A 25,331-nucleotide genomic window follows, 5' to 3' on the forward strand; every position below is an offset into this window, starting at 1 on the left:
ATGGCCCCAGTTTCTCTTATCTATCAGTCTGTGGTTGGAAAGATGCAGTTATAACAATGGCTTCTGAAATCCATATTCATGACTGTAATCTGAGGTCTTGTCTCTTGGTCTCTGTGCAGGTTTGTATTTTTGGCAGTTACCTTTTTTTATATTTTGCTTCTGAACTCTTTTGCTTCACCTTGCATTTAATTATCTGCCCTGTCTCTTGAGTGCACTTTGGTTATTTTGGTTTTCTTTGTTTGTTTAGCATTTCTGAGAGAAAGAGATGCAGAGGAGCTAACCGGAGGTGCAGAGCCAAAATGGACAGTGAAAACATCGTTATCCTCATGCGTCACCCTTGGTAGAGCGACTGCTTGAGGCTGGAGGAAAGTAATTCTTCAAATACTTGGAAACTTTGAATCATGAAAGTGTAACTCAAATTTTGATAGTCTTTTAACAAAAGACCCAGAGGAAAACATGTCTGCTCACTGTCTTATTTGGAACAACACCCTACTTAAAATGTCTATATCCTAAATCGTTTTCTAATGTATCATTTCAGCTATAACTTTCCTATTGTCATGCTCAGAACATGCATTGAGGTGTTAGCTGTTACAAAAGAGGCTGTTATCTTTTCAGCATTTTTTTCTAGTTTACTGTGCTATTAATAGTGCTATTAAAGAAGAAAAGCTCCTCGAGCTTAAGCTACTGGATAGCTTTATTAAGGTTTACATGCTTTGCAGAACCAGGAGAAAGGAAAATGTGCTCCTAACAGCAGAGAGCAGTAGGATACGTGTACACTGGGGGATATTATATATATTTATTTTTTGAACAGGAGTCATGGTGAGCATGAAAGCATAAAAAAGAACCTGCCAATATATTTAGAAGATGAATGCAGGTCAATGTGATGAATGTTTAAGATGAACATAGTGCACTAAACAGTAGTGAAATATTAATAAAACTAGGTCGAGGATCAGGCTTTTAACATTTAGATGCTTTTTTGCAGTGCTGCAAACTAAAGGCTTGAACACCGCTGTATGAACTGAGGGGAACCTGCCACAAGCTCGCGCTGCCTCTGACACCTGGTTTTAGGTCTCGATCCTTCTGGGATACCTCAGCTCGTGGGGGGCTCGGGGAGCCGGGGCTGCGCGGCCCGGCCCGGTGCCCGCGGCGCGGGACGAGCCTCGCAGCCGTAGGTGAGTGACCCGCGCAGGCAGCGCGCGCTGCCCGCTCCGTAGCGCCGCTGTCCCTCCCCGCAGCCGCCTCGCGCCGGCAGCGCGGCCGGGCGGCAGCCGCGGGGCGGGGCCCGGCGCGGCATCCCCGTGACCGCGGAGCCAATCAGCGCCGCCGCCCCCCCCGCGCAGCCCGCCGCGCCGCCGCCGCCGCCCGGGCCGCCGCGCGCCGGGGCAGCCCCGCAGCGCCGCCGCCGCCGCCGCGCCCCATGGGGGTCGAGAGCCTGTGCAGCGCCGACGCCAGCGAGCCCTTCTGGGTGAGCCGCGGGGATGGCCCGCGGGGCCGGCCGCCCGCTGGCGCGGGGGCCGCCATCCCGCAGCGCCGGGGCCGCGCGGTGCCTTGTCTCCCTGCGCCGGGGGGCGGCTGGAAGGGGGTCCCCGGGGCAGCCTCTGCTGCCGCCTGCGGCGCCCGCCGGCCGCTAACGGCCGCGGCCGGGACGGCGGCGGCTGCGCGAAGGCGGCAGCGCGTGCGGAACCGGCGCGACGGCCCCGGCGCCTGGGGAGTGGCGGCGGCAGCAGCAGCCCCGGCGGGGGGGACCCTTCCCCGGGGAAGCGGTTAAAGCAGGGAGGAAGGGGCTAAACCGGGGGGCCAGGAGGGCCTGGGTGTGAGAGGGGCGCTGGGCCCCCTTGTGATGCGGGGAGGGGAAAGGAAATCGCCCGTGCGTTTTCTCAGCCGCTCCAACAGCTTCTCGGATGTTTATCAGGTATTGGCCAAATAGTGTTGAGCTAATGAGCTAGCCTGGTGGTTCAGAGGAGGGAGGGAAAACCCAGCTGCTGTTGTACTTTCCGTCTCAATATCTGGTGAGATATTGCACAGCAAATATCAGCAAAAAATAAATAGGAACTTAAGATACTTGACTTTTTTTTTTTTTTTTAAATGCCAGTCTAGCACTTCAAAGTTTGTCCTCAATTCATACCATGGTGAAATCTGTGCGTCTTTCCCTGGGCGGGGGGGCAGCAGTGACCTGGCTTCATGTAGGGACCTTGTTCCTGTGTGAGTTATCCTGGGTCTGTAAGTAAACCTTCCTGTTTTGAGCCTGAATCCAGTAGGAACAGATCTGTATGGAGAGTATCTGTTTTATTCTTTCCATCTACTGTTTTTTTTTCCTTGTAATTTAATACATTGTAATTATAAAAAAAAAGAAAACCTATTGTACCCTTCTAATACTGTTATGTGTTCTGTTAAGCCACTTGAACATTGCTCGTGTGCGTATCCATTTCCAGGCGGCTTTATGGACTTTCAAGGTTGGCTAAATCATGATGGATTTCCGCCCCCCCCCCCCTCTGATCCTAGGATGAGTAAGACCTTCCGTTTGTGGAGCTTTTGGCAATACTTTTTTAAGAGCTGTGCTAGTGGAAAGACTTACTTGGGCGAATAATAGTTTTGTGGCAAAAAATGAGCTGCCAGTTTTTGTGGAGTGCTTGTGGAGATGTAACATCAGGTAAAAGCAAAAGCTAGATAGACTTACGGCATTGGAAGCTACTATGCCTGGTATTTCTAGCTAGGTTGGTAGGTTCTTTTATTAAAAAACAAGAAATAACAACAACAAAAACTTAGAATTATTGTATATAATGTAACCATTTCTGATATACACAGGAGTAACCACATATCACAAATATTTTTTCCCCAGCTGCATTGGTTTCCAATATTATAAACAATTTCATGATGTACTGGCCTTCTCCAAACCACATGGACTCTGCCTTTCCTTTCTGCCAGCAGAAGAACCTGTGGGTGGGGTTGTTTGATATCTGGATTCCTCTAGACCTGCAAGAGAACAATTCTGAATACCAGCTGGTGCAAGGAGGGTTTGGAAAAATCCTTCCTTTGCTGAACTCCTTGTTAATGTGTCCTCTTCTTGTGTGACTGCTTCTATTGCACTGTTCCCCGTGGCAGCACGGTCAGCAGTGCTAGATTTGCTGGTCCATATCACCTGTGTGTGGCTGCTTTCCTTCCTGTTTGTGGGCTGCTCACAGCTGCTTTCAGAGCCTGCTGGAGCCGCGGGGCCTGGGGCAATGTGTAAATGCATCCTCATCCTCATGGTGAACTGTAGTCAGGTTTGCTTGGAGTTTGGGCCTTGCTAGGGGAAGAGTGGGGTTTCCTGGCACTAGTAAAACCCAGTTAGCCCATTAGCTTCAAGGGGAGCTTGTTTTCTTCGAGCATGTGCCAGGTATGAGATGACTTGATTTAAAATTTTAGGGAGAAATTCTGCAGGTTGAAAAGACCAAATGAACCCTTAAAACTGTACTCTGATCTTCTTAACCTTTGTTGGCTAGGATTTTTATTCTTTGCACACTGTGGGTATGTTATTGTTGAAAGTTATTGTCTGAGAATTGAAGAGTCTGATTTTATTTAACGCCCTCTCTGAAAGTTCTAACAGCCTAAGCTAATTTGTTATTTTCTTCTTTTGCCCGCCCCTCCCTTCCTCCTCTCCAGTCATTTTTTAATCAGCCTCTTTGCATAACCAGTCTCAGAGTGTGCAGTATTCCCTACATAATACAATTGTGCAGCTATGTAAGATAATGTTGCTGTTAACTAGAGCTTTTAATGATTTTAAAAGCTTTAAAAAGTTAAGTGGGGAACTGGATGCCCTGTTGCACTATTTGCATTTCAATTCAGTGACTTTTAAGAGTTTGCCTGAACTGGAAAACCTGACCTGAAAGTGTGGAGGTAGCTTGCCTAAAGTGTTGCTCGTTTATGCCTGCGGTTAACCTTTCTTCTATACCAATGGAGAAAAAAAAATAGGATAAGAAACTCTTTCATTTTCACATTTCAGAATAATAGTCAAGGCAGATCTAGAGCATGATATGTGCTTTGACTTTTCTGACCTAGCTGTATGAATATATGTACTCTCACATAACCAGTAATCTTAGTGCAGTTAGATGTTGATATACTTAGGCTTTTCTCTCAGGTGAATATAATTTTGGGGTAATCTCAAATTTTCAAAATATGTAAGGTATGGAATATCACATTTAATTAAAATTTTACATCTGAAGTCGCTAAAGGGGAGAGAGTTAAGAATTTTTGTGACACTTAAGAGTTGGCAAGACTAACCCACTGTAGGGCTTTTAGGAAAAATGAGATATGAACATAAATAGCCAAGTCAAACCATATAGTCCCTCACAGCCAAGTGCTCTTTCAGCCTCTAGTTGGAATCTCGGTTATTCGTTAGAAACTGTTTGTACGTAGAATAGAATCTGAAACTGTGAGGCTCTTGTTCATACTTAAGGGAATGTGCAGGAAATAGCTTATGTAAATAAGTTCTTAATATGGTTTTCATAGGCAAAAGCCTTGTGTTCTTTTTAAAAAATTCATTTAGGTAGAAATAGTTTTGATTTACATTGGTAGGTACTTCATGGAAACTTAAAATACTTTTTCACATTTTATGAGTTGGAATTTGAATTGTAACAGGTTGAAAGCAACTGATTTCATCCCATTCTAAGCGAAAAGCATGTTTCATCTTCTGTGTTTTACTTTGAGAGTGAGAGTCCTGAAATCAATCAAGCTGTGTTTGTCAGTGTAAGCCCAGGCTTGTTTCTTTCCTGTTTGTGCAGAAAACTTTGTGGAGCTTATTTGCTGTCAGTAAAGAAAATGAATCCAAAGACAATTTTGGATTTAAAACTTAGCTTCTTCATATGGAATCAAACTTTAGGAGAGAAACTGGAGGAGAAAACATGAGGCAGAGCCTCATAGATAAAATCCTGGGATGAGCTTGGTGTGATTGGACTCTGCTTCCCTTGCTGCTCTATAGATCTGTCTGCGGTTCTCAGATGTGCTTTGTCTGAATTAGTAAATGGATTTTTTTTTAAAGTATTTAACCAAATACATTATGTTAGTACTTGGTTTGGGACTGTTTTAGTGAGGGGAGATGCCCCAGCATCTCTTAGCTGATTGTGTACAGGTTAGTGCCTTTTGAGATTGGAATGTGGCTTGATAGGATTTTATTAAGCAAAGAAATATTTTATGTTCTTTGATTATAATGATAAGCTGACGCTTGCAAAGTGGTCTTGTGTGAGCTATACAGTTGTTATGCTTATGAGGTCATGGTGGGGGAAGGGGCACAGGTATTTTCCTGAAATAGTTCTGAAGGAAAAACAGACCTGTAATGTAAAGAGTAATTTAATGTTGTGGACTGAGCAGCTCATACATTAAGTCAGCAACAAATCCGAACATGTCTTGGAACCCCACAGTTTTTCTGCGTATAGTGCATGTACCTAAGTATAAAATGATTTACTGAACAGGTTATTAGAAATAAGATTATCTGCTTTATCAGATACTACTTTTATACGCAGCAATAGCTCATAGTAATAAGTATAGCAAGAGTATGACACAGGAGGTTATAAATTTTGCATTATCAAATGCAAAATTATTGGGTTTAGAACTGCTGTGTAAATGCCATTGTGGGCAGGGATAGGGGGTTTGATTCAAGTGTGAGCCTGTTATCTAACTGGGTTCATATGTTTTCAGTCTTATGTGTTTATTCCCTCTTTTCAAAGATTTAGAAATCAATGGGAGGTCAGCAGTGTGTCTGCAGCAAACAACACACATTTTCTAGAAGGGCAAAGAAGTTTAAAGCTTCTTAAGAATAACTCTAATAAAGCAGTACAAAAGATGCATTGCACAAATGAGTCCAAACCCTTTCCAGAAGAGAGCAGTATATATTACTTTTTTTAAAATAAATTAAACATGCCAGGAGAGAGATGTTGTCTTAATTTATTGCAAACCGTAAGTCAGAAATGTTGCTTCATTTAACTAGAGGCAGTCAGTTTCTGCCAAATGGTGTTTCAAGATTTTGCTTAATTTAAGTAGTAATGCAGGACTTCTTTTTTTTTATACCAATTGTCATCATTCTCTGCCTATTCTTATGTAGACTTTAAGGAATTATTGTCTAGTTTTCATTGTAGGTTCATTGACTTTTCCAGTGGGATTGTGAGAACTAGGAAGGTAATTTCTGCTGCTGTGATAGTGTTTGGTGCATTATGAGAGCTTTTACTTCCTTTGGTTTTAATGATACTGAGTTTGTGAATGTGTTTGTGACAAGCTGGGAATTAAGAGTTTTAATGAGTATACAGACCCAGACCATAAACTACTTACCTACCTGGGTGGGTCACGTGCAGACAGGATTTGTAAGAGAGGAGCAGAGGGTTAAACTGCAAAACCTTTACACAAGACAGTGCCTTTAACATAATTACAAGTTGATTGCTGCATTCCTATGACTTGGTGGTTGTGATGGGTTTAGTGTGTGTCTGCGCCAGCCAAAGCTGGAGGCTGCAGGATTTGTGTGGGATTGAAGCAGGCTGCTCCTCAGCTTTCTCTGATTTAAACCTGTGTAACAACTTCTTAGTGGTCATCCAAACAAGGCTTTGACTTTGCATAGAAATTAAACCATCTTGTGCCTATTTATTTAGAAGTAGATCAGGTTAGGGAAAGTGTGAGAAAATGAAGTCTCATACTCTTTTGGTGAGAGTTTTCTTAACAGAGGACCTTTAGTTTTAGTGCTATCAGTTCTGTGCAATTTTCAAATATTCACATTGAAAATTAAAACGAACAAATGGAAGAAGAAAAAAAGACAAAAAAAGCGTGAATAACCTGAATAACTTGTATTGTACCGTGTAATTCTGATGCGGTTTACATTGAAACCCTGTGCTATATTCAGACTACGTGAAGGTTAACTTGGGTTGCACTGAAGTCATTCTGGGTCAACGCCCATAAAACGCCTGCTGCAGGATACTGACCTTTTACTTTCTTTTAATAGAGTTAGAATTCCTTGCGCTACTTTTTGTCACTGTTTTTGTTTCTCATAGCTTTGAATACAGATTGCCCATCTGGTTGCCTTTAAACTGTTATGTTAGTGTTTTTCTTTGTCTTTTATGCAGGTATATTCAACCTTGCAACCGTGATTTGAAGCTTGGTATGTTAACTGTTGCATTATTAAGCAAAAATACTATTTTAAGTGGGGAAAAATAAAGAGATTAAAGAAGAGTGTTTTTCCCTTCGTCCCCCCCCCCCCCCCTGCAGTGTGCTTTTAAATAAGTTATTTCAGGTAAAAAATATGGAAGGATAATAGCTCTCCTTTTGATTCTAAAAATATAGGTGTTATATGATACTCTGTCACACAGCCAAATGTTGTCTAATCGTACTTGTAGACATAATCAAAAAAAAAATAATTGCCATAGTTCAGAGACTTTTAGATCAGCTCTTGTAAATTCTGTGAGTGTAGGTGCTCCTTTCTTAGGTAGTTTGTTGGCATCAGCTTCTCCTCTTGGGCTGGACAGAAGCTAAGACGGGGCTTTTTTTCTTGCCATGCCTCAGTTTTGCTCTTTCAGCTGATGCAATGCTCTCTGTAATGGGGGGATAGAGCAATTTTATTTTTCTAATTTTTTTATTAACGTTCAGAAGACTGATGTTTGGGATTTGATGAAGTGCAGACACCTGATTAAAGTTTAGTACTAGGAATTAGAAGGTAGATGCTTTTATTCACTTATTCTGGATGTGTTACCCAACACGATTTTTCTTCATTGATAAGTCATTGCTGTTGAGAACTTTGTCTTGTGAAAATGGCTTTAAATAGAAAACTCCGAGACACAGGTATATAGTCCTGTTGGTTGAAACACTTGTCATTTTTTTTTTCCTCCACTAGATATTATTTATATAAATGATTTAAGATTCTTTAGTATCCCTGTTTATTTTATAATGTGAATTTAAATATTCTTCTCTTTCTGTTGTTAGCTTGTTCTGTGACAACATTGAGAGAATACAAGAATTAAGCATAAGCTTCAGAATTGCTTGGAAATGAAGAAGGAAGGGGAGACTTGCTGTCTTCTTCCAAATGAAGTCAAGATTTGAACATGATTTTTTGGGAGGTTTTCTGTGAGGTTTTTTGAGCTGGGAGGCTTGCCTGTGGAAGATTTAAAGTTGGTGGGTTTTTTTTGTTTTTTGTTTTTTTTTTTTGGATTTAAGACTTCTTACACTGCAATTGCAGTATTATATTTTTCTAGCTTTTACTAAACACTGTTATCTCATCCTTGCTTCCCTGACTGCTGTTTTGTTCCATTTGTGACTTTACAGAGAAAACTATTTTGAGTTCTGACTGTCTGCAAAAACAACAACACACTTACATAAAGGAAAAAATATATAGAGAGAAACAATCAAATGCTAGGCTTAGTTCTCCTCTAGTAGAAAATCACATGTTTTTCCCTGGGTGGAGACATAATCTCTGTGAGAGTCTGAGATCTGAATCTAATGCGTACCTGCCAGTTCTGTAATTAACCTTGATGCTTCTCTTCTGTGGCAGGAGAAGACAAGAACATAACCTAATCAGGCTGTTACAGGCTTGAAGAAATGTCTGAAAACCTCGTGGTTTTTACTCTACATGCTCTCAGATGCAACTGTGTTTGCTCTTGTAATTTAGCCTAAGTAATATGCCCAGCAGGCCAAATGATATGTTGGTACAGATCTGGTATGGTAGTGCTTATTCTAGGCTCTAGTCTAAGTATGCTCTGCTCAGTTCAAAGCCTGAATGATAGAATAAGGATGCTGTGTTTATGGCACTTTGAGAACATTATTTTTTTTTCTTTTAAAACCTTTATTAAACTTTTAAGTTTATTATTTTTTTTTTGGCAATCCAAATAACCTTGAAGGGCTCTTTAAAGTTCATCCCTATTACAGAAACTAAAATTCGGATCACTTAAGTTTGTTTTTTCCCCTAATTTTCAGTGTGGTTAACAGTGTCACCATTTGTAATCTATTTTTACCTTTAGCTTTGCTAGCGAGTGGCTAAGGTGAGGTCTGCAGTTTCTTAAGCTAGCCTAGAAGGGAGTTATTCTTCACCTTCCTGTTGTCCATCAATGCTAATTTTTTTTTTTTTGTCACTGCTGACTTTGCCGGATGAATAAAATCATCTATCTGGGGAAAGGCAGGGAGTCAATCTGCTGTCCCAGATAGCGGACAGCTTAGGGCTGATGCTGCAGTGCCAGGCTCAGGGAGGATGGCCGGGTCAGGGCTGTGTAAGTGCTGCTTGGGAGTCGGCTTAGAATGGTAGTTAGAGCTTCCAGTTGTGAGACTTTATATGTCAGTAAGAAAGTGATGATGCTGCAGTGAAAGTTGTCAGCAAGAATAACAATGCTATTGCTAGAAGTAACTAACTTCTTGTATTGCCTTAAGTGGAAAAAAAAATCCAGTTATTTGGAAGATAAGATTGAGAAATCATATTCTGATACTACAAAAGAGGTGTTCCGCCCCTCCTCCCCCACCCCCAACCCGTGGGAAATAACTATGTCTGTGGCAAGCTCCATTTGCAGGAATATGTGTTAACCTTAATATTAAAATTCCTGAGTGGCTTTATAACTGCAGATGTGTAGTAATGTGCAAGGCATGTGTAAGTCTGAGCTGGTTCACACAGGTGGATTCAGCAGCATAGCTGGCAGCAAGTGTTTCTGCTCATCTACTGCACAGCAGGCGTGAAGCCAGGTGATTTTGATCTCTCCAGTTTTGCTACTGAGAAATTTAAAATGTGACATGGATCAAACAGGATTATTGATAAGAGATCAGGCAGCTGGTGGCTGCTCACTTAGCAGCTGCTCCTGCTTTCTGGGTTGGAGGCTGCCTGGAGCCAAGTTCCACCCAGTATCAAATACTGTTATTCCTGAAATTAGGTAGCTTCAAGGATATAACTTTCTTGTACTCCTCCTTCCCTTCATAGAGAAGGAAGGAGAAGTTTTGTCAGAGTTACTGACAAAGTGTTTTTTTTTTTTTTTTTTTTTTTTTTTTTTATTAACTGTTTTAAGAATGTAATTTGTTCTTTATTTTCCAAGAGTTTCCATGCTATTAAATAAGTGGTTTACCATGTGATTCTGAGAACATCAAGCATTTCTTTTGCTAGTTCTGGAGGCAGAGGATTTTACCTTAAATGGGATAGGAGGCCTTTTTGTGCCATGAGAACAACTGTGCCATTAGGTACAAACCCTTTCACTTATCTGCTTGGGGACTATCCAGCCTTGTTTAAAATCTTGGAGTGGTATGTTTTGCAACTGCGGGGATAGAAATGGAACTGAAAGCTGTCTGAAAAAATAAAAATTGTTCGGAGTTTAAAAATACACATTTGTTGTTCTGGAAAACTTTAAACTTGCCCAGGGATCAAAATGAAAAAAGAAAAAACCCAACAACTACTTAGCATATCAGAAATGGCATTTCTAGACTACAGTATAGGTTTTAGAACAGAGTAAAATGAACCCAGTAGCAGATATCTTCCATTCCTGTGTCTGCTGAAAAGGAACAAGGATGACTCAGTGATTCTGTTCGTGATTTATTCATGTGGGTTCCTGCAGTCATGGTTTAAACTACAGGCCGCCTCCCGAGTATACTGCTTAAATGCCATAGCCCAAACTTCCAAAATTTAGCCCTCCCCTTCCCCTCTAGAAAAATCTTCTTGTGCAGCCGGTGTTCACAGGCAACCAGCGCATCTCCATGCACAATGCAATTTAAGATTCTTCCTACCAAACCTGGGTCCTTGCTGTCCACATCAGAGCAGTCAGCAATATGTTCCTTTTTATGGACTGCTACATGGCGGGAGACTGCTCGTTGGTGTAGGCGTTCAGTGAACATTTGGATCTCTGTCACTTTATGCGCCCTTGAAACATGAAAATGTTGGGTGTTTTCAGTAGAGTGGAAACTTTAGTGTTGCTAAAACTTGAGATGCAAATGTGGGAGGGCTTTTTGTTTTCACAGAATATGCTTAAAATGCTGTTTTGAATACTAGAGTCAGAATAAATAAAACTCACTAATTTTGCTAGTTAATGTCTGTTAATAGCAAAGGGCTGCTTCAGTGACTGTTTCTACATTAGCTTTAAAAAAAAAATTGAATTGTGCTGAAAAAATAAAACTGTCCAAGTTGGATTACATAAAGCAAGGGAGGAGCGTGGTTTACAATGGCAGAACTGGCCTAGACTTGTGCGGCTGAGTCTTGTAATTGGAGTGTGATTCACATCAACTGCTGGTGAGGGTGGTGCGTTGCTGCTGGGACAGAGCCTCACGAAGTGGCCAAGCTTGGGCAAGGCCTTTCCGTGGTGACGGATCCCCAAGTACGACCCTCCTGGGCTCCGTGCGTGGCGAGTGCCGCTGTGTCGGGTGGGATGGGGAGCTGCTCCCGCAGCGGCTCCCCTCGCAGCGCCCCGTCTGTGCGGCCCCGCTGCCGGCAGGGCTGAGCGGGGGGACACGCTCGGCTGCAGTCGAGCCCCCTGAAACGCGCCCAGCGCAGGCACAGGGTCTGCAGGGCTGCTCCAAGGGAGCCAACAGGAAAAACTACCACCCAAGGGTCATGTCTGTCTTTTCATGAGTGCTTTACCCAACTTTTGTCACCTGAAATGAATATGGAAGGAATACCTCAACCCTTTCTGTGTGCAGAGGAGAATACTCTGTTTAAGATGAGCAGAAAACTTCTTTTGATGACAGCAGCCTCAGCATCAAGTTCTGGAAGGGGGCACAAGAAAATAAACAGATTTTGCTACGGCTGCTGAAGTCTAGCAGTTGTCTTACTGCAAACTTGCCCGGTTGTCCTGACTTTTAACTCTGAAATACTTGTGGTAGGGGACAATGCAACAGTTATTTGGCAATATCTTGATGCGAGACAAACGTGTGGGTCAGATGAACTGAAGATAGCACGCAATATTAGCATGTCCTGCTGACACCGTGCACAGCGGTCGTGTGTGCAGCCCTGCTTCCTTTGGGCTGTCACACAGCTGTGACTTCTGCGTTTGTGTCCTTCTCTTTGCCACCAGTCATTTTGTAGCAAGTGTTTAAAAACAACAGTAGAAGCAAGGAGGCAACTTTCTTAAACAGCACAGATATATCCTAAATTGTTATTTATTAAATGATATCAAAGCTCTCCTTTTTATCTTTATTTTTTAAATCTATTTAAACCCTCCCGGTCTGTTTATATATTCATGTTAACTCTCTGAATTGCAAGCTGTTCCGCAGAGTCTGCAAGCTGTTCCGCAGAGTCACGAGACCTTTCCTGCTGGCTGCGCTGCTGCGGAGCAGCTGGGCTCGATAGCCCAAGAGCCGAGTGGCGGCTGAACGTAAGGGTGACTCAGCTGAATATCGTGGCGCACCACGAGCTCGCTGCCTTCCCCTGCAGACCTGACGTGACCCTGGCGTAGATCCTCTCTGCACGTAATCAGGGAGTTTTATGCCTCAGCCGTGTGGGTTTTTTAATTTGCTTCAGCATTTTGTAAATCCCTAGAAAAATCTAGGTTTACTGATTTAATTGAATTGGTTGTATTAAGCTCAGGGAGAGGTCTTTTGACTTTTTTTTTTTTTTTTTAAAGCTAACAAATTAAAAGAATTTTAGAGAACTCTAGAAGAAATATAGTATCTGTGTGCAGTCTGCACATCATCTGTTCACTCTGAGAAAGAAGTCCCAAAGAAGATAAAAATGAGGAGAAATGAGGAAAGGAAAGCATTTTTAAATTTTCAAAAGAATTTTTTTTTGTTTGTTTAAGGTTAGACATGATTACCTTTATTGGAGGAAAAAAAAAAAAAAAAAGGCCAGGTTCAAGGGATCAAACTGATCAATGATAAAATAACGGTTGGTGTTGAGTTTAAATATTTGCAAGGTGTATATGCTGTTTTTTTATTGCACTTTCTTCAAGTACCCGCTCTTTATTATAGTGTTTGAAGCTGTTTAATCAGTAGGAGTGAAGGATGAACAAGGACAGATGCCTGGAAGCCCCAAAAGCAGGGCAGTGCTTTCAGCTCTGTCATCGTGGTCGGCGGAGCAGGTTGGCCTCCTTGTGTCCGGGTGTGAAACGCGGATAATGATGCTTGTTCTTGTGACCAGCTCAGGAGCGTGCGGATGAGCCGATTAGTGGCTGCTGTCATGTTCCAGTAGTGGTACCGGTGCTATGTGCGGCTGTGAGCGGGGTCACCCTGTGAGGCAGGTGTTTTGTAGCTGGAGGTGACGCTGATTGGTGACCTCTCGGGCTTGTGACCTCTCGTCTCGCCTGCATGGCTCTCTGCCCAGGTGCCTGCGAGCTGCGCTGCAGCGGTGGCCGCGCTGCAGCCGCGACTGCCGCAGCCCCTTCGCTGCTGCAGCTTGTGTGTTGCATCAGCCTCCTGGAGAGGCGAAGTCCCTAGCGCTCCAGGGAAACGATCATCTCCCAGCAAAGGCAGTATCTTACTATCACATTATCCAGTCCTTTACAAAGGAAGTTGACAGATGGCTAAAACTTGCTGAATCAATGTTTGTTTTACTAAATAGCCTGTCATAAATAGTCCTTGTACTGCAGTGGCAATGGTGTGATCACATTTTGACTACTGGAAACATCAGTTTTGAACATCAGTTTTGTTTTGGAACGTGTTCTGACTTTTCTTGTTTTCAAGAATCATGTTGAGAGAAATAGGGAAATGGTGATCATTTATAATCAATATATATTGATTATAATCAATATAATTATAATCATATTATATCAACTTAGATCATCTTCCTGTGGAGTAGGAAGCAGGTTGCAAGGATGAGCCTCTTCTGCTCAGCTCTGCCTGCTGTTCCAGGGAGTTTGCAGCAAGGCTCAGCTGGGATTGGTGCAGAAAACTTCAGTGCTCTGAAGCTACTTCACATGTAGTGCAGTAATGTTGTCTCATGCAGTTGGTTTTTACTTCTTGCCAGGTAACTCCCATGCTTTTACTTTGGGAGTGGTGTATATCTGGGCATTCGTTGTCCATACACAGCGGTTTGTAGTAGCAGATAATTAGCATTGTTGCCTTACTTCTTTGCCATCATAATGTGAAAATTCTTGGTTAGTACTGTTGAAGATTCCGGTAGTCTATTTGAGTGAGTTGTCTTTACTGGTAGCTGCTGTATAACCAACTAGTATTTTCCTGTGAAGGTTTAAAACATGAGCTATGCCAAGTGCAATAAAATTATAAACATAATAATGTAGAGCCAGTTTAATGGACATTTAAGTCTATATGCAGTAAGGTTCAGAGCAAGATAGGTAGTGGCTATTTCTTTTTTTAAATACTTAAGTACTTTTCATATATGTATGTGTGGCTTTTTCCTCTCCCTTTAACTCAGCCCATTTTGTCTCCCCAGGACTGGAATCTGACATGGCACACAGAAAATCCAGATTTTACCCCATGCTTTCAGAACACAGTCCTGGTTTGGATTCCTTGCATTTACCTGTGGGTCTGCTTCCCAGTCTACTTCCTATACCTTCGTTATCATGACCGGGGATACATCCAAATGTCACACCTCAACAAAGCCAAAACGGTCTGTATTTTCTTAAAATCATAACCTCTTAAGTGTATTTCTGTTGCCCTTATATGAACAGGCTTTCTGAACTGTACTCAGCGTGTCAGAAAACACACAAATCCTTTGTAGCGCAGTTGGAGAGGACCACTTTGAGTCAGCTAAATCTTGAGGCCTTTGTGTCAGTAACAAAAAGACTTCATTATTCTGTCAACTTCCAACGGACTTTTAGAGCCAGTGCACATGTTCTGTTCCATCTTTTGTGAAATCGGAACTCAATGTGCCCTTGACAGTAGTTTTTCCATAGAATAAATGGAAAGTTTTAAGAAGGAATATGATAGTTAGCTTGGTGCATTGAAGAGTTTGTCTTTTTAATCTTCTGTTCAGGAATGAAATTCAGCAGTTACCTGCTTACTGATATGCCTCTGTAGTAGTAAGAATTAACATGCTTTTGTTTTTCTTCCTCTTTTAGTGGGGATTTACTAGGTAAAATGAAACTACTCTTCTTTCCAAGATGTTATTACTAAATGTGATTGCCCTAAAAAGGTGATCTGATTATGACTTCTCTTACACTAATGCGTTACACTTAGTGTGTGTGTATTATGCTGCTTAATTGGCCTTTTCAGACTGCATGAACTGATGTATAAAATGTACATCTCTATTCCAGGCTTTGGGCTTAATACTGTGGATAGTCTGCTGGGCAGACCTTTTCTACTCTTTCTGGGAAAGAAGTCAAAATATTTTTCGGGCTCCATTTTTTCTCATTAGCCCTACAGTCTTGGGTATAACAATGGTAAGTTTTTATTATAGCTTTTGGCGACACAAGACTTTGAAACAACATATCTCTTATTATTCACAGAGTTTTAATTCTTTAAGCTACAATCTTTATTTACAGACATAATTTGCAGTTGAACTGGGAAATTATTCTTGATGTCTGCTTTTATTTTCATTTTTTAATATATATATAAAAAAACCCAGCTCTGCTCAGTATGTTGCATGTCAGCATGTAAGTAGATGCTAGTTATCTTGCTTTATTTTGGCATTAAGTTCTTTAATTCAAATATTGGGTGGAGGAGTCAAGACAGGGAGGCTGATTAAGGCTAGATATTACAACTCAAACTTGCTGAATTTTTTAACACTGTTGAAGTCTTCTCATGTATTGCATTACAAACTTGTGTTGCGTGTAGCAGATCTGCAGTGCATGTTTTCTTCCAATTTGTTTGATAGTATGAGGGAAAGTTAAATACAGCACAAATCCCCAGCTAACATTTTCTGCTTAAATGTTAGATGTAGTCTGGTTCTACTTCAGTATCACTTCAACCTCCATTGCAAGGAGAAAGACTTGCCGTTCATTCGTTGCTTTAGATTAATTCAGATTTGGAATGCTAGCAGTAAAGAACGATTGAGAGAGAGAGGGAAAAACAAACAAACAAACCCAAAACCATACAGACAGTGCAAGTCCTCTTCATTAATTTGTGATCATTTAATGGTGCAAGCGTGAAGCTTTTATGAGACTGATTAAAAATGTGTGTTGCAGTATCCAAATGAGATTATAAATCGCACCAGTTTCATATATAGCTCTGAAAGTGCTCAAAGTACAGTGTTAGAATAATGGTTGGTCAATATTGGTTGGGGTTGTGTGTTTTAAAAGAAGTAGTCAGGAAGTAGTTAGTACTTGAAGTCCTTTACTGTTTCAGGGATTTCCAGTTTAAACTTCCTTTTGAATTATACTTTAACATGATGAGATACCCTGAAAATATCCCTGTGTTAGAATTCCTGGGAGATATTGGGCCTGGAAAGCTAAATAAATACACTTTAACATAGTACTTTGTATATGTGACTTGTAGAATTGAAACCTTGTGAATATATTTTTATCTTATTTGTCCACAGTTGCTTGCCACGTTTTTAATACAATATGAAAGAATAAAAGGAGTCCAGTCCTCAGGTGTAATGATGATTTTCTGGTTCATCTCATTGTCATGTGCCACAATAATTTTTAGATCGAAAATAATACATGCCTTAACTATGGTAAGTTATTGTTAGCCTCATGCAGTTGGAAATAATCCCAACTACCACAAAACCGAGTAGTTGCTTGCTAATTATGTTAACTGCCAGTGTATAAGATGCTAAGTCAATTAATGATCCATTCAGTGTACTTTCATTTCTATAAAAGCAAAGTGAGCCAAGCTTACTAGCCCCTGTCTTTCAGGTTTTAAAATGCTAATGAAATTCGTAATGATTTTCCTGTAGCAACAGCTGCCAAGAGAAGTTTTGCTAGATATTACAGAAAAGGGATATTTCTGCTTGAACCCAATAAGTTCATAGTGCTTGATATGAAACTGTTCTGGGAGATTATGTCATCTTCCTGTTGATTATACAGTGGATTTCCTGAAACACTGGCTTTGAACGCAATTTGGTCATGCATATCTGCTGAGACAAAATGAAAGTGTGCAAGTAAAATACTTCTTAAGCAGTCAATTTTATAGTAAAATTACCTCAAATGTCAGTTCAGCTGTGGAGCTGCCTGATAATAGCATGTTGCTTTTTTAGAAGTCTTTAGGTCGTGTTATGTATCACTCCCAGTCTGAACAACAAGGGAACGTCTGCAGTTAGAACATAGCAAATTGAAACCGAAATTATGCTCCTTTGAGTCTTATTTTCTGTGCATGTGTTAATTAACTACTTGGCACTGGAAGCTCTTTGATGCCCAATATATAAGTAACTCTCTCTTGTGCCTCTCACCTTGATTTCAAACTGGCGCGTGCGATGTTGGGATGAACTGTATCTTAACCATTTTTACAGGAGAGGGTTATGTGTGTTCATGGAGTGACTGATTAAGAATACAAAGTCAGGAGACTCCATTTGTGGTACCTTTCATCTTCTTTGCCCTCTTTCCTCCCTGCCTTCACAAGAGCAGGCATTGACCTCAGTTTGCCTACTGGTGAGCAGTGTTTAACCAGGGCTGATTACAGGTGCTGTTTGCTGAACAAGTTGGGTGTTTCTGTAAGGGCTGCTTGCTGGTGCATGCTTCAGTCTGAGCAGCAGCTCACAGTCCACCTGCTGCTAGGCTGACTAATATTTATCTAGTGTGTAGAGCTTGAATTAAGGATCCACTTTACACATGTGGTAAGATGTGGTTTCATAAATTCCTTACACCTTCTAACTAGACTCTTGCCTTCCTTTGTAGGACGCCGAAGTGGATGCTTTTCGTTTTGCGACCTTCTGCAGCTACTTTGTTTTGATACTTGTACAGCTCATACTGTGTTGTTTTCCAGAGCAACCACCTTTGTTTTCTGAAACAGTAAATGATCCTGTAAGTGCTCAACCTATACGGAATGTCATGTATCCTACCTGAAGTGTTCTGTATGATAAGATAAAGGGTTGTCTTCTCACAGGTACCAAACAATTCAATCTTACTGACCTAAGTCTCCAGTAAAGTGTTTTTTTTTTTTTTTTTTTTTTTTTTTTGCTCTTTATCTGGTGGAGCAGATGAAGCCTGTAACATGCAAAACTGTGGGCTGTCTTTGAGAGAGGGAAAGTACTTTTTTAGTCATTCTTGAGTAGCATTCCAGGTAATTTCATACATTCATATTCAGTAGCACTTCTACCAATTAGTGGGGAAGACAGATTTGAAACACTGCCTGTTATTCCCCTGCCTTTCACCTGCTACCATGCAGTAGACAGTAAACTCATAATGATGTTTGCTCCTTCTGCGAGTGATGGGGCAGAGTCTGCATCTGGAGAACTTGTTCTGTGTAACTGCATTTGACTTTCCATATATACCTCTTGTGCTAAACAACGATGTGGCTAGTTAAACTGAAAGAGCCCGATCAGCTGCAGAGATAGCAGTTACAGAGTGTTCTGGATATACTAATTCTTTTCCAAATGATGATCATTTTCTATGTGCTCTTAAATATCTGTGCCTGCTATGGAGCCTAGATTTGAAGTCACCCAAGTGGTGCAGGATATTTGTTTTGCTTGCTCACCCATGGTTGTGTCTTCTGAGTGAAAGTGGAATGACTCCCATCACTGCTTGGAGTGTGGTGGATGTGCTGGGTTTTAGAAACTTCAGTTCTCCTGTAAAAGCAGGATCACCCTTTTTTAAAAAACGGTGTTAGCTGACTGATTGATGAAGGAAGTCTGAAGCATGAGAGGGGACGCAGATATCTTTGTGATTGTTGCAAATAGCTGTAATGAGTTATGTTTCCTGACTCCATAGTCCCCTTCCTCTTCACTGCCTGTTGTGCTGGTGATGCTCTGCGTTACCACTGCAGACTGTGTGTGCCTGGAGAGAGAGAAAAGGCTGCTGCTGACTCTAGGGGTTCTTTTCATCTTTGCGTTCTTTTCATCTCATTCGGGGATGAAACGTATTTGAATGGACACTGCGGATTTATGGAAACCTTTTCTGCTTTGATCACAGTTAAAATAATTACAAGATGCTTTGAGCACATGCTGGCTTGTTTTTGTATTCTGTTGCTGTGAAACTGGGCAGAGAGAAATTAAAAGCTATTTTTTGTGGGTGGCATGTTTGTTTAAATGTTTTAATAGAAAATATACACAGCAAATAATTATACTTGTGATAGAAATCTGCCTTACTTCCTTCTGAGAAGCATTTCCAAAACAAAAACTTAAGTTTTAAGTAAGCACACAATATCAATGAAATTACTCAGATGTAGGTAGATGCCATTTATATAAATCACTTAATATATTTTGTTTCTTCTTTATAGCTTGCTTGCGCCATGTTAAGTGCAGATATGTTACAGCTTCAATTCCATAGCTGAACAGTCTTTATCGGGCATGAATTAATAGTTAGGATTAGTAGTTCTTCAATATTTTAAAGCTATTCATGATGAAGTGAAATATGTAGCTGTTGAAAACAATCGATTTCAATCAATTTTACACAGACACCACATATTTTAAAACAAATGAAGTGTAGTTCTTGTTAGTAAGATAACTAGTTGATTGCTTAATCTGGAATTTCCATTTAAAAAAGTAAATAGGAAAGAATGCATTGTTTATTTTTTTTTTTAAAAAAAAAACCTATAAAGTTAAGTATATCCAGAAATTTTCCTAACTAGAAAGTATTTCCTGACCAGAAATTTTTCCAGTAGGAATACTGAAGTGGCTACTAGATAAAAATAATCTTTTTATTTATTTGAAACTTCTTCAAGTTCTTTTAAAAACTTTAAGCCAGAATGTTTCAGTTTCTTGCAACTGTTTTGCTACAAGTGGTTTGGAAATGTTGAGTGTTTAGACGAAAAAAACTCTCATGAATGCTCTCTTCTTGCTCTACAATGTGGGTTTTTCTTTGTTTTTTTTTCTTTTTTTTGATTTTAAAAAAAATAAGTCTGTGCTGAGGAGGCAAAATGCAAAGATCTGTTTTATGTAGCTTAATTCCATCACACTTCAAGATACAGCTTAATGAAAAAGCTATACAAACTAATGAACAAACAGCTAATGAAAAAGTTATACAAACATGCACTGAAAAATGCAAATCTGGAAAAATGAAAAAAAAAAATTGGCCCAGGCCATTTTCTTGCCTTCCGGAATCTAACTATAATCTAACTATGCTTTGTCACTTTTGTAGCTGGAAATACCTGTATTGCTGCTATTATAGTTTGTGATAGTGGCTTGTATGCCAAAGTAGTAGTGTGTTTTTTTGTTTGTTTGTTTGTTTGTTTTTTTTTCCATTCCTTAAATGCTGATCAGAGCAGTGAAAGGAGAGAGAAATCTCTACTGGAATTTTGAAAGTAATTCACATTTAGGCCCTTTGAAATTCTTCCAGTGCTTCTTTCAGTGTTTTAATCCATCCAGGTTACTCTTTGGATTTTTTTTTTTTTTTTTTTTTATGACTTGAATTTTAATGACTTGAAAATAGCATAGAGAAACTATTAGGAAAAAAAACAGCAGTCTTCTTGGGTTTTCATTTGATTGCAGAGTAGATCCAAGCATAAATCCATCTTTAACTCGTGTATGTGTGGTTTTGTTTTTTGTTTTGTTTCTTTTTGTACATACATTACAAAATCTTTAATTTTAATTTTATTTCTTTTGTTCACATCTGCCTGTCCTGGGATAAAGCCAATATTTTGATTTATTTATGGTTCTAAAAAGCTGGTCAGCTTGGGCTAGCCTGCCCTGGAACTGTATTTTCACTGATATTTTTGCCACTAGTTCTCTAGAGCAACAGGGACTAATTGAATAATGTGAAGAAGGGGAAGAAGGAGGGGGGGTGGAAAAAAAAAAAAAAAGGGCGGAATGTCAAAAGCATCTTTTTCTCTTCCTTAGAATCCGTGTCCTGAGTCCAGTGCTTCTTTCCTCTCCAGAATCACGTTCTGGTGGATCACTGGGTAAGAACAAGATGCTGCATAGAGAGACAGTTAAAATCAGATAGCCTTTTAGAATTCCACGTTGTGAGTTAAATTAGCGGTAAACGTAAAAGTCTTTCCAACTTAGAATTTTTCTAAAAATTTATTTAATATGCTTGCTAAAGGGCTGTAATCAAATTATAATTTTGATGGAGAAAATGGAGAAATAGAGAAGGTAGATGTTAAGGAATTTAAAACTGGTAACTCTTCAGTATGCTCTTTTTGTTTCATTAACTTATCCTGCTTTATGCCCTATGACTTGACCAAAGTGCAGGTGTTGTGAGTTAAATATACAAACTTGTAAAATAGTATTAGTCATGCTGTTGCGGTTGGTACTTGGCCAGAGTTCCAATAGAAAGGCAGATGAAAGGAGTTGCTTTGTAAAATTAAAGGTTAATAAAGATTTCTGCAGCTTGGTAAGCATGGGAGCATTAACTGCCTAGCTGACTTTCAAATGTGATCACTTCTTCCTTTCTCATATTCTCACCAAAATTTAAATTCAGTGATTCATAATCCTTGGTGGCTAACTCCCATAGTAAAGGGCAGGAGGATGTGCTTCTCTAAGCTTTTCAAAACCTGTGTTTTGCTCCAGGTATTAGTTCTTGCATGTTTTTTTGCGAAGAGCTGGCTCTGCTCTGGGAGTGGGTGTAAAGCCCACTGTCTTATAGCATGTGAATCTCTGGTTTTCTTAAATATATAGTGCTGATTCTCTTTATTATAGGCTGATGATTCAGGGTTATCGGACACCTTTGGAAGCCAAGAATTTGTGGTCATTAAATAAAGAGGACATGTCTCAGGAGGTAGTGCCCGGTTTGGCTAGGAACTGGGCAAAAGAGTGTGCAAAGACAAAGAGGTAAGTTCAGTTATCTTTTGAATGATCAATTTAAAGTTCTAGTTAACAGAAAGAACTGAAAACTAGGTAAGAGTCGTCTTGTTAAAATATTTGAATGCCATGTGGACACAAAATGATAAGAAAAAGGAAATAGCTGTGACTGTGTGTGCTGTGGAGCACTGGGGGAGGCATCTGTTCCTCCGTGTCCCTCCAGGCTCTGCACGGGATGCTGCCAAAAACTGGCAGCGAAATGTTGTAGAGGGTGTGGGGGCTTCACTTGGCTGGCAGTGCCTCGGGGATGTCTGTTCTAAAGCTGAAAATACCCTCCTTCATTTAGGGATGTCTGTTGTGTTTTCAAGCTCCCTTTTATAGGGGCCATGCAGCGGTTCTGGATTTCTCTAATGCATTGAGAATAGGAACAAGTGGCCTGTGTGTGTTTGTATGGGGGTGTGTGTTTATTTTATTTTATTTTTTTTTTTGTGAAGAGGTGCAACAATTTTCCCTTAACCTTTCATGGTCCAAAGGTGATTATTGTTATTTTTGATGTGTGGCTTGTTAGTCAAGGCTGGGTGGGAGTCTTCACGCATTTGAACTTCAGCCCTGTATTTTGAGAGCTTGGGCTCCCTCTGCTGTAAGTGGGGAGTCCATTAGGACAGTTCAGGGTGTAGAAGTGTGGAGTTTATTTCTTTCCTTCGGTCATATTGGGAGCCTGGACACCCGAGCAACATAACTAAAATTAGGACTGCGTGCCTGCAGTTTCCATCCTGCTTTCATCATCCTTTATTGCAGCAAACAGTAATACCTTTTCATTGATGGAAGAGACTTACTTGCTTACACATGATTTTTTTTTTTTTTTTTCCATGCAACTTGTTCTCAGAAGTTCTAAAGTATTCAGTTTGGCATAAACCAGATCTGTGAAATGGATGTATTCAGCACATTAAGGATAACTTGGCATAAGTCTGACTGGAAACTTTTGAATCCTGTGGTACAGCGAAGCCATGAACTTGATGAAGACTCAGCATCTATGTTAGAATCATAACATCCAAAAACATCACGCAGCTGTGACTTAGCACAAATTGAGGCCCTGTTCCTCATTTCCGTATATAGAACTGTGTTCACAACAGACATTCTCCAGGAATATCACCTACATGTACAAAAATGCCCCATTTTTGAAGGGTCAGTTCTGGTAGCTATGGTTATATGATTAAAAGATGATTGCTGAGGAACAGTAAAATTCCAAGTTAACCCATTGAGAAGAACAGTAGGCTGCCATCCCTGTTGCTAGGACACTGTAGTTACTAAAATGGCAGATGATGTCAGAGATGGAGTTCACTGTGTTGGCAAATATCATAAATTGTTAACTGTTTTGTAGCTAGAGTTGAAGGAAACATCTCATTTGGATATTATGCATTCTTCCAGGTTATTTTCTGCATGCATAAAGGCTATGTTGTATATGTACAATGTATTTTATTTCTTATTTCAGGCGACCGTTAAACATGCTGTACTCACCCAAAAAGCAGCAAAAATCAAATGACTCAAATGATGATATGACAGAAGAGGCTGAAGCTTTAATTATAAAACCAACTCAGAAGAACTCTGAGGCATCTTTATTCAAGGTGTTATATAAAACTTTCGGACCATATTTCATCGTGAGCTTCCTATTTAAAGCTGCACATGATCTCTTGATGTTTGCAGGCCCAGAAATTCTGAAGTAAGAGTTTAAAAAATTATTCAGTTAAAAAGGATCTAGACAGAGTCTTGCATACATTCATATTTCAGTCACCAAGTGCTTGAGTGGTTGCACAAGCACTGCTATGTTTGAAATGAAGTACAGATAGAACCCTGAATAATGTTCCTTCGCATTTATCAAGACACCAAATTCCTCTTTTCACAGATTGCTACTTAAGTTTGTGAATGACAAAGGTGCTCCAAATTGGCAAGGCTACTATTATACAGGGCTCCTGTTTGTTTGTGCCTGTCTTCAGACACTGATTCTGCACCAGTATTTTCATATTTGCTTTGTCACTGGAATGAGGCTTAAAACAGCAATTGTTGGTGTAATCTATCGAAAGGTAGGTGTTTCTTTTAATATATGGTAATATGTCTCTGAGGCTTTGTGATTGTTGTGGTTAAAATTTTATAGTTAAAGCAGTTAGACTCTGCTAGGCTGATTGCTAACTCTTAATAGTTGAAATGGAGTACCTAACTTAAAACTTGAAGGTAAAGCAACTTTCTAATTTACTGCTTGAAGTTCAGGCACCTTTTTCTACCCACCCACAAATAAGAAACCTCTTTTTATTTCAACAAGGAGTGAAGTTGTTTCCGTTTGTGTGAAAGTTAAGATAGTTCTACATCTACAGCTTCATTAGTGACTTAACAGACAGCGCCACTTCGTTCTGTAATAGAGTGGAACATTTTTAGAAAAGTAGGATTGTTCTTCTTACACCATTTAAAAACAAACAAAAAAGGCAAAACAAAACACACCCCAAAACAACAAAAAGCTCAAACAGACTTTCTTGGCATTTTTAGTTCTCTATTAGTTTAACCCCAAACACTTGCTTCAATCTTACACAACTTGTATTTTGTAAAATGTGCAGGGTAACTGGAATTCAATGCATGAAAAGCATTGCTTGTAATTTTAAAGAGGAACCTTTGTAAAGCAATTCCAATTCAGTGGAAAATATACAAACCAGTAAGTGCATGTGTGTGTGTGTTTTTAATGCTGTCTTACTTTTAATCCCCACCAGGCACTAGTTATCACAAATTCTGCCAGAAGGACTTCTACTGTGGGTGAGATTGTGAATCTAATGTCTGTGGATGCTCAGAGATTCATGGACTTGGTTACCTATATAAACATGATTTGGTCTGCACCTCTGCAGGTGATACTGGCGCTGTACTTGCTGTGGCAGGTGAGTATCATGTATGTTGTTTCCTGTTTCGACTCGTGGTTTCCTGAGGTCATAATTTCAGAGAACAGTTGTTTAGCCTGTCAACTGGAGGGTTTACAGCACTCAGCAGTGAATATGGTGTTTGTTCAGAAGCCATTTAGAGCTACTTTTGTCATTGCTCTCCGGAAGGAAGCTAGGAGGCTCTCAGTTTGCAAGTCCAGGCTCTCTATATACCTGCATATGCTGCTTCTGCACAGAAATGAACTTGTATTTTGATATGCCTTTTGTTCTTTCTGCCCTCTCCTAGAGTTAGCTCAGGCAGTTCTTCCTGTTCTATGTCCTTAAACCATTTCTTGATTGTGCTGGTGCAATTCTTTGTGTTTGGGTGTTTATGTGGATGCAGGCTTACAAGCAAGAATTTTTCTCTGCAGAATTTAGGTCCATCTGTGCTGGCAGGTGTGGCTGTCATGGTCCTCCTGGTTCCAGTAAATGCTGTGATGGCAATGAAGACAAAAACCTACCAGGTAAGAAGATATATATTCACAATGCAGGGTTCTTAAGGAAGAAGTTAGAGATGTTACATATGCATATGCAAAATAGCTGGAACTAGCACCCTTTTCAGCAGGTCTATACGTAACAATACCTGAGTTCGGCAGTAGTAACATTAAGGTAGCACTCCAGCCACTTTCATGCAATGCCTGATGATGGAACAGAAATAGTTTAGTATTTAACTTGCTGCTTAAGAACTTGAGTGCAAAACCGGGCCATTGTCTACCTAATGAGCCTTAAAATGAGCA

The 25,331-nt window shown here is 40.3% G+C and overlaps 1 protein-coding gene across 1 annotated transcript in view; it reads left to right on the forward strand.

Moving 5' to 3' along the window:
• Positions 1 to 1,373: 1,373 nt before the first annotated feature.
• Positions 1,374 to 25,331, forward strand: part of ABCC1 (ATP binding cassette subfamily C member 1 (ABCC1 blood group)) — a 49,804-nt gene continuing 25,846 nt past the window's right edge. The window contains exons 1-11 of the mRNA XM_088523198.1: positions 1,374 to 1,465; positions 14,294 to 14,470; positions 15,117 to 15,242; positions 16,340 to 16,477; positions 17,637 to 17,762; positions 20,735 to 20,796; positions 21,536 to 21,667; positions 23,130 to 23,357; positions 23,541 to 23,718; positions 24,394 to 24,555; positions 24,966 to 25,058. Coding sequence (XP_088379324.1) covers positions 1,418 to 1,465; positions 14,294 to 14,470; positions 15,117 to 15,242; positions 16,340 to 16,477; positions 17,637 to 17,762; positions 20,735 to 20,796; positions 21,536 to 21,667; positions 23,130 to 23,357; positions 23,541 to 23,718; positions 24,394 to 24,555; positions 24,966 to 25,058 — 1,470 coding nt within the window. The 5' untranslated portion in view covers positions 1,374 to 1,417. The remainder of the gene's footprint in view (positions 1,466 to 14,293; positions 14,471 to 15,116; positions 15,243 to 16,339; positions 16,478 to 17,636; positions 17,763 to 20,734; positions 20,797 to 21,535; positions 21,668 to 23,129; positions 23,358 to 23,540; positions 23,719 to 24,393; positions 24,556 to 24,965; positions 25,059 to 25,331) is intronic.

This window comes from Tinamus guttatus, unplaced genomic scaffold (assembly GCF_059628265.1).
Source record: "Tinamus guttatus ecotype Peru unplaced genomic scaffold, ASM5962826v1 Tinamus_guttatus_pri_ptg000172l, whole genome shotgun sequence".
NCBI lineage: Eukaryota > Metazoa > Chordata > Aves > Tinamiformes > Tinamidae > Tinamus > Tinamus guttatus.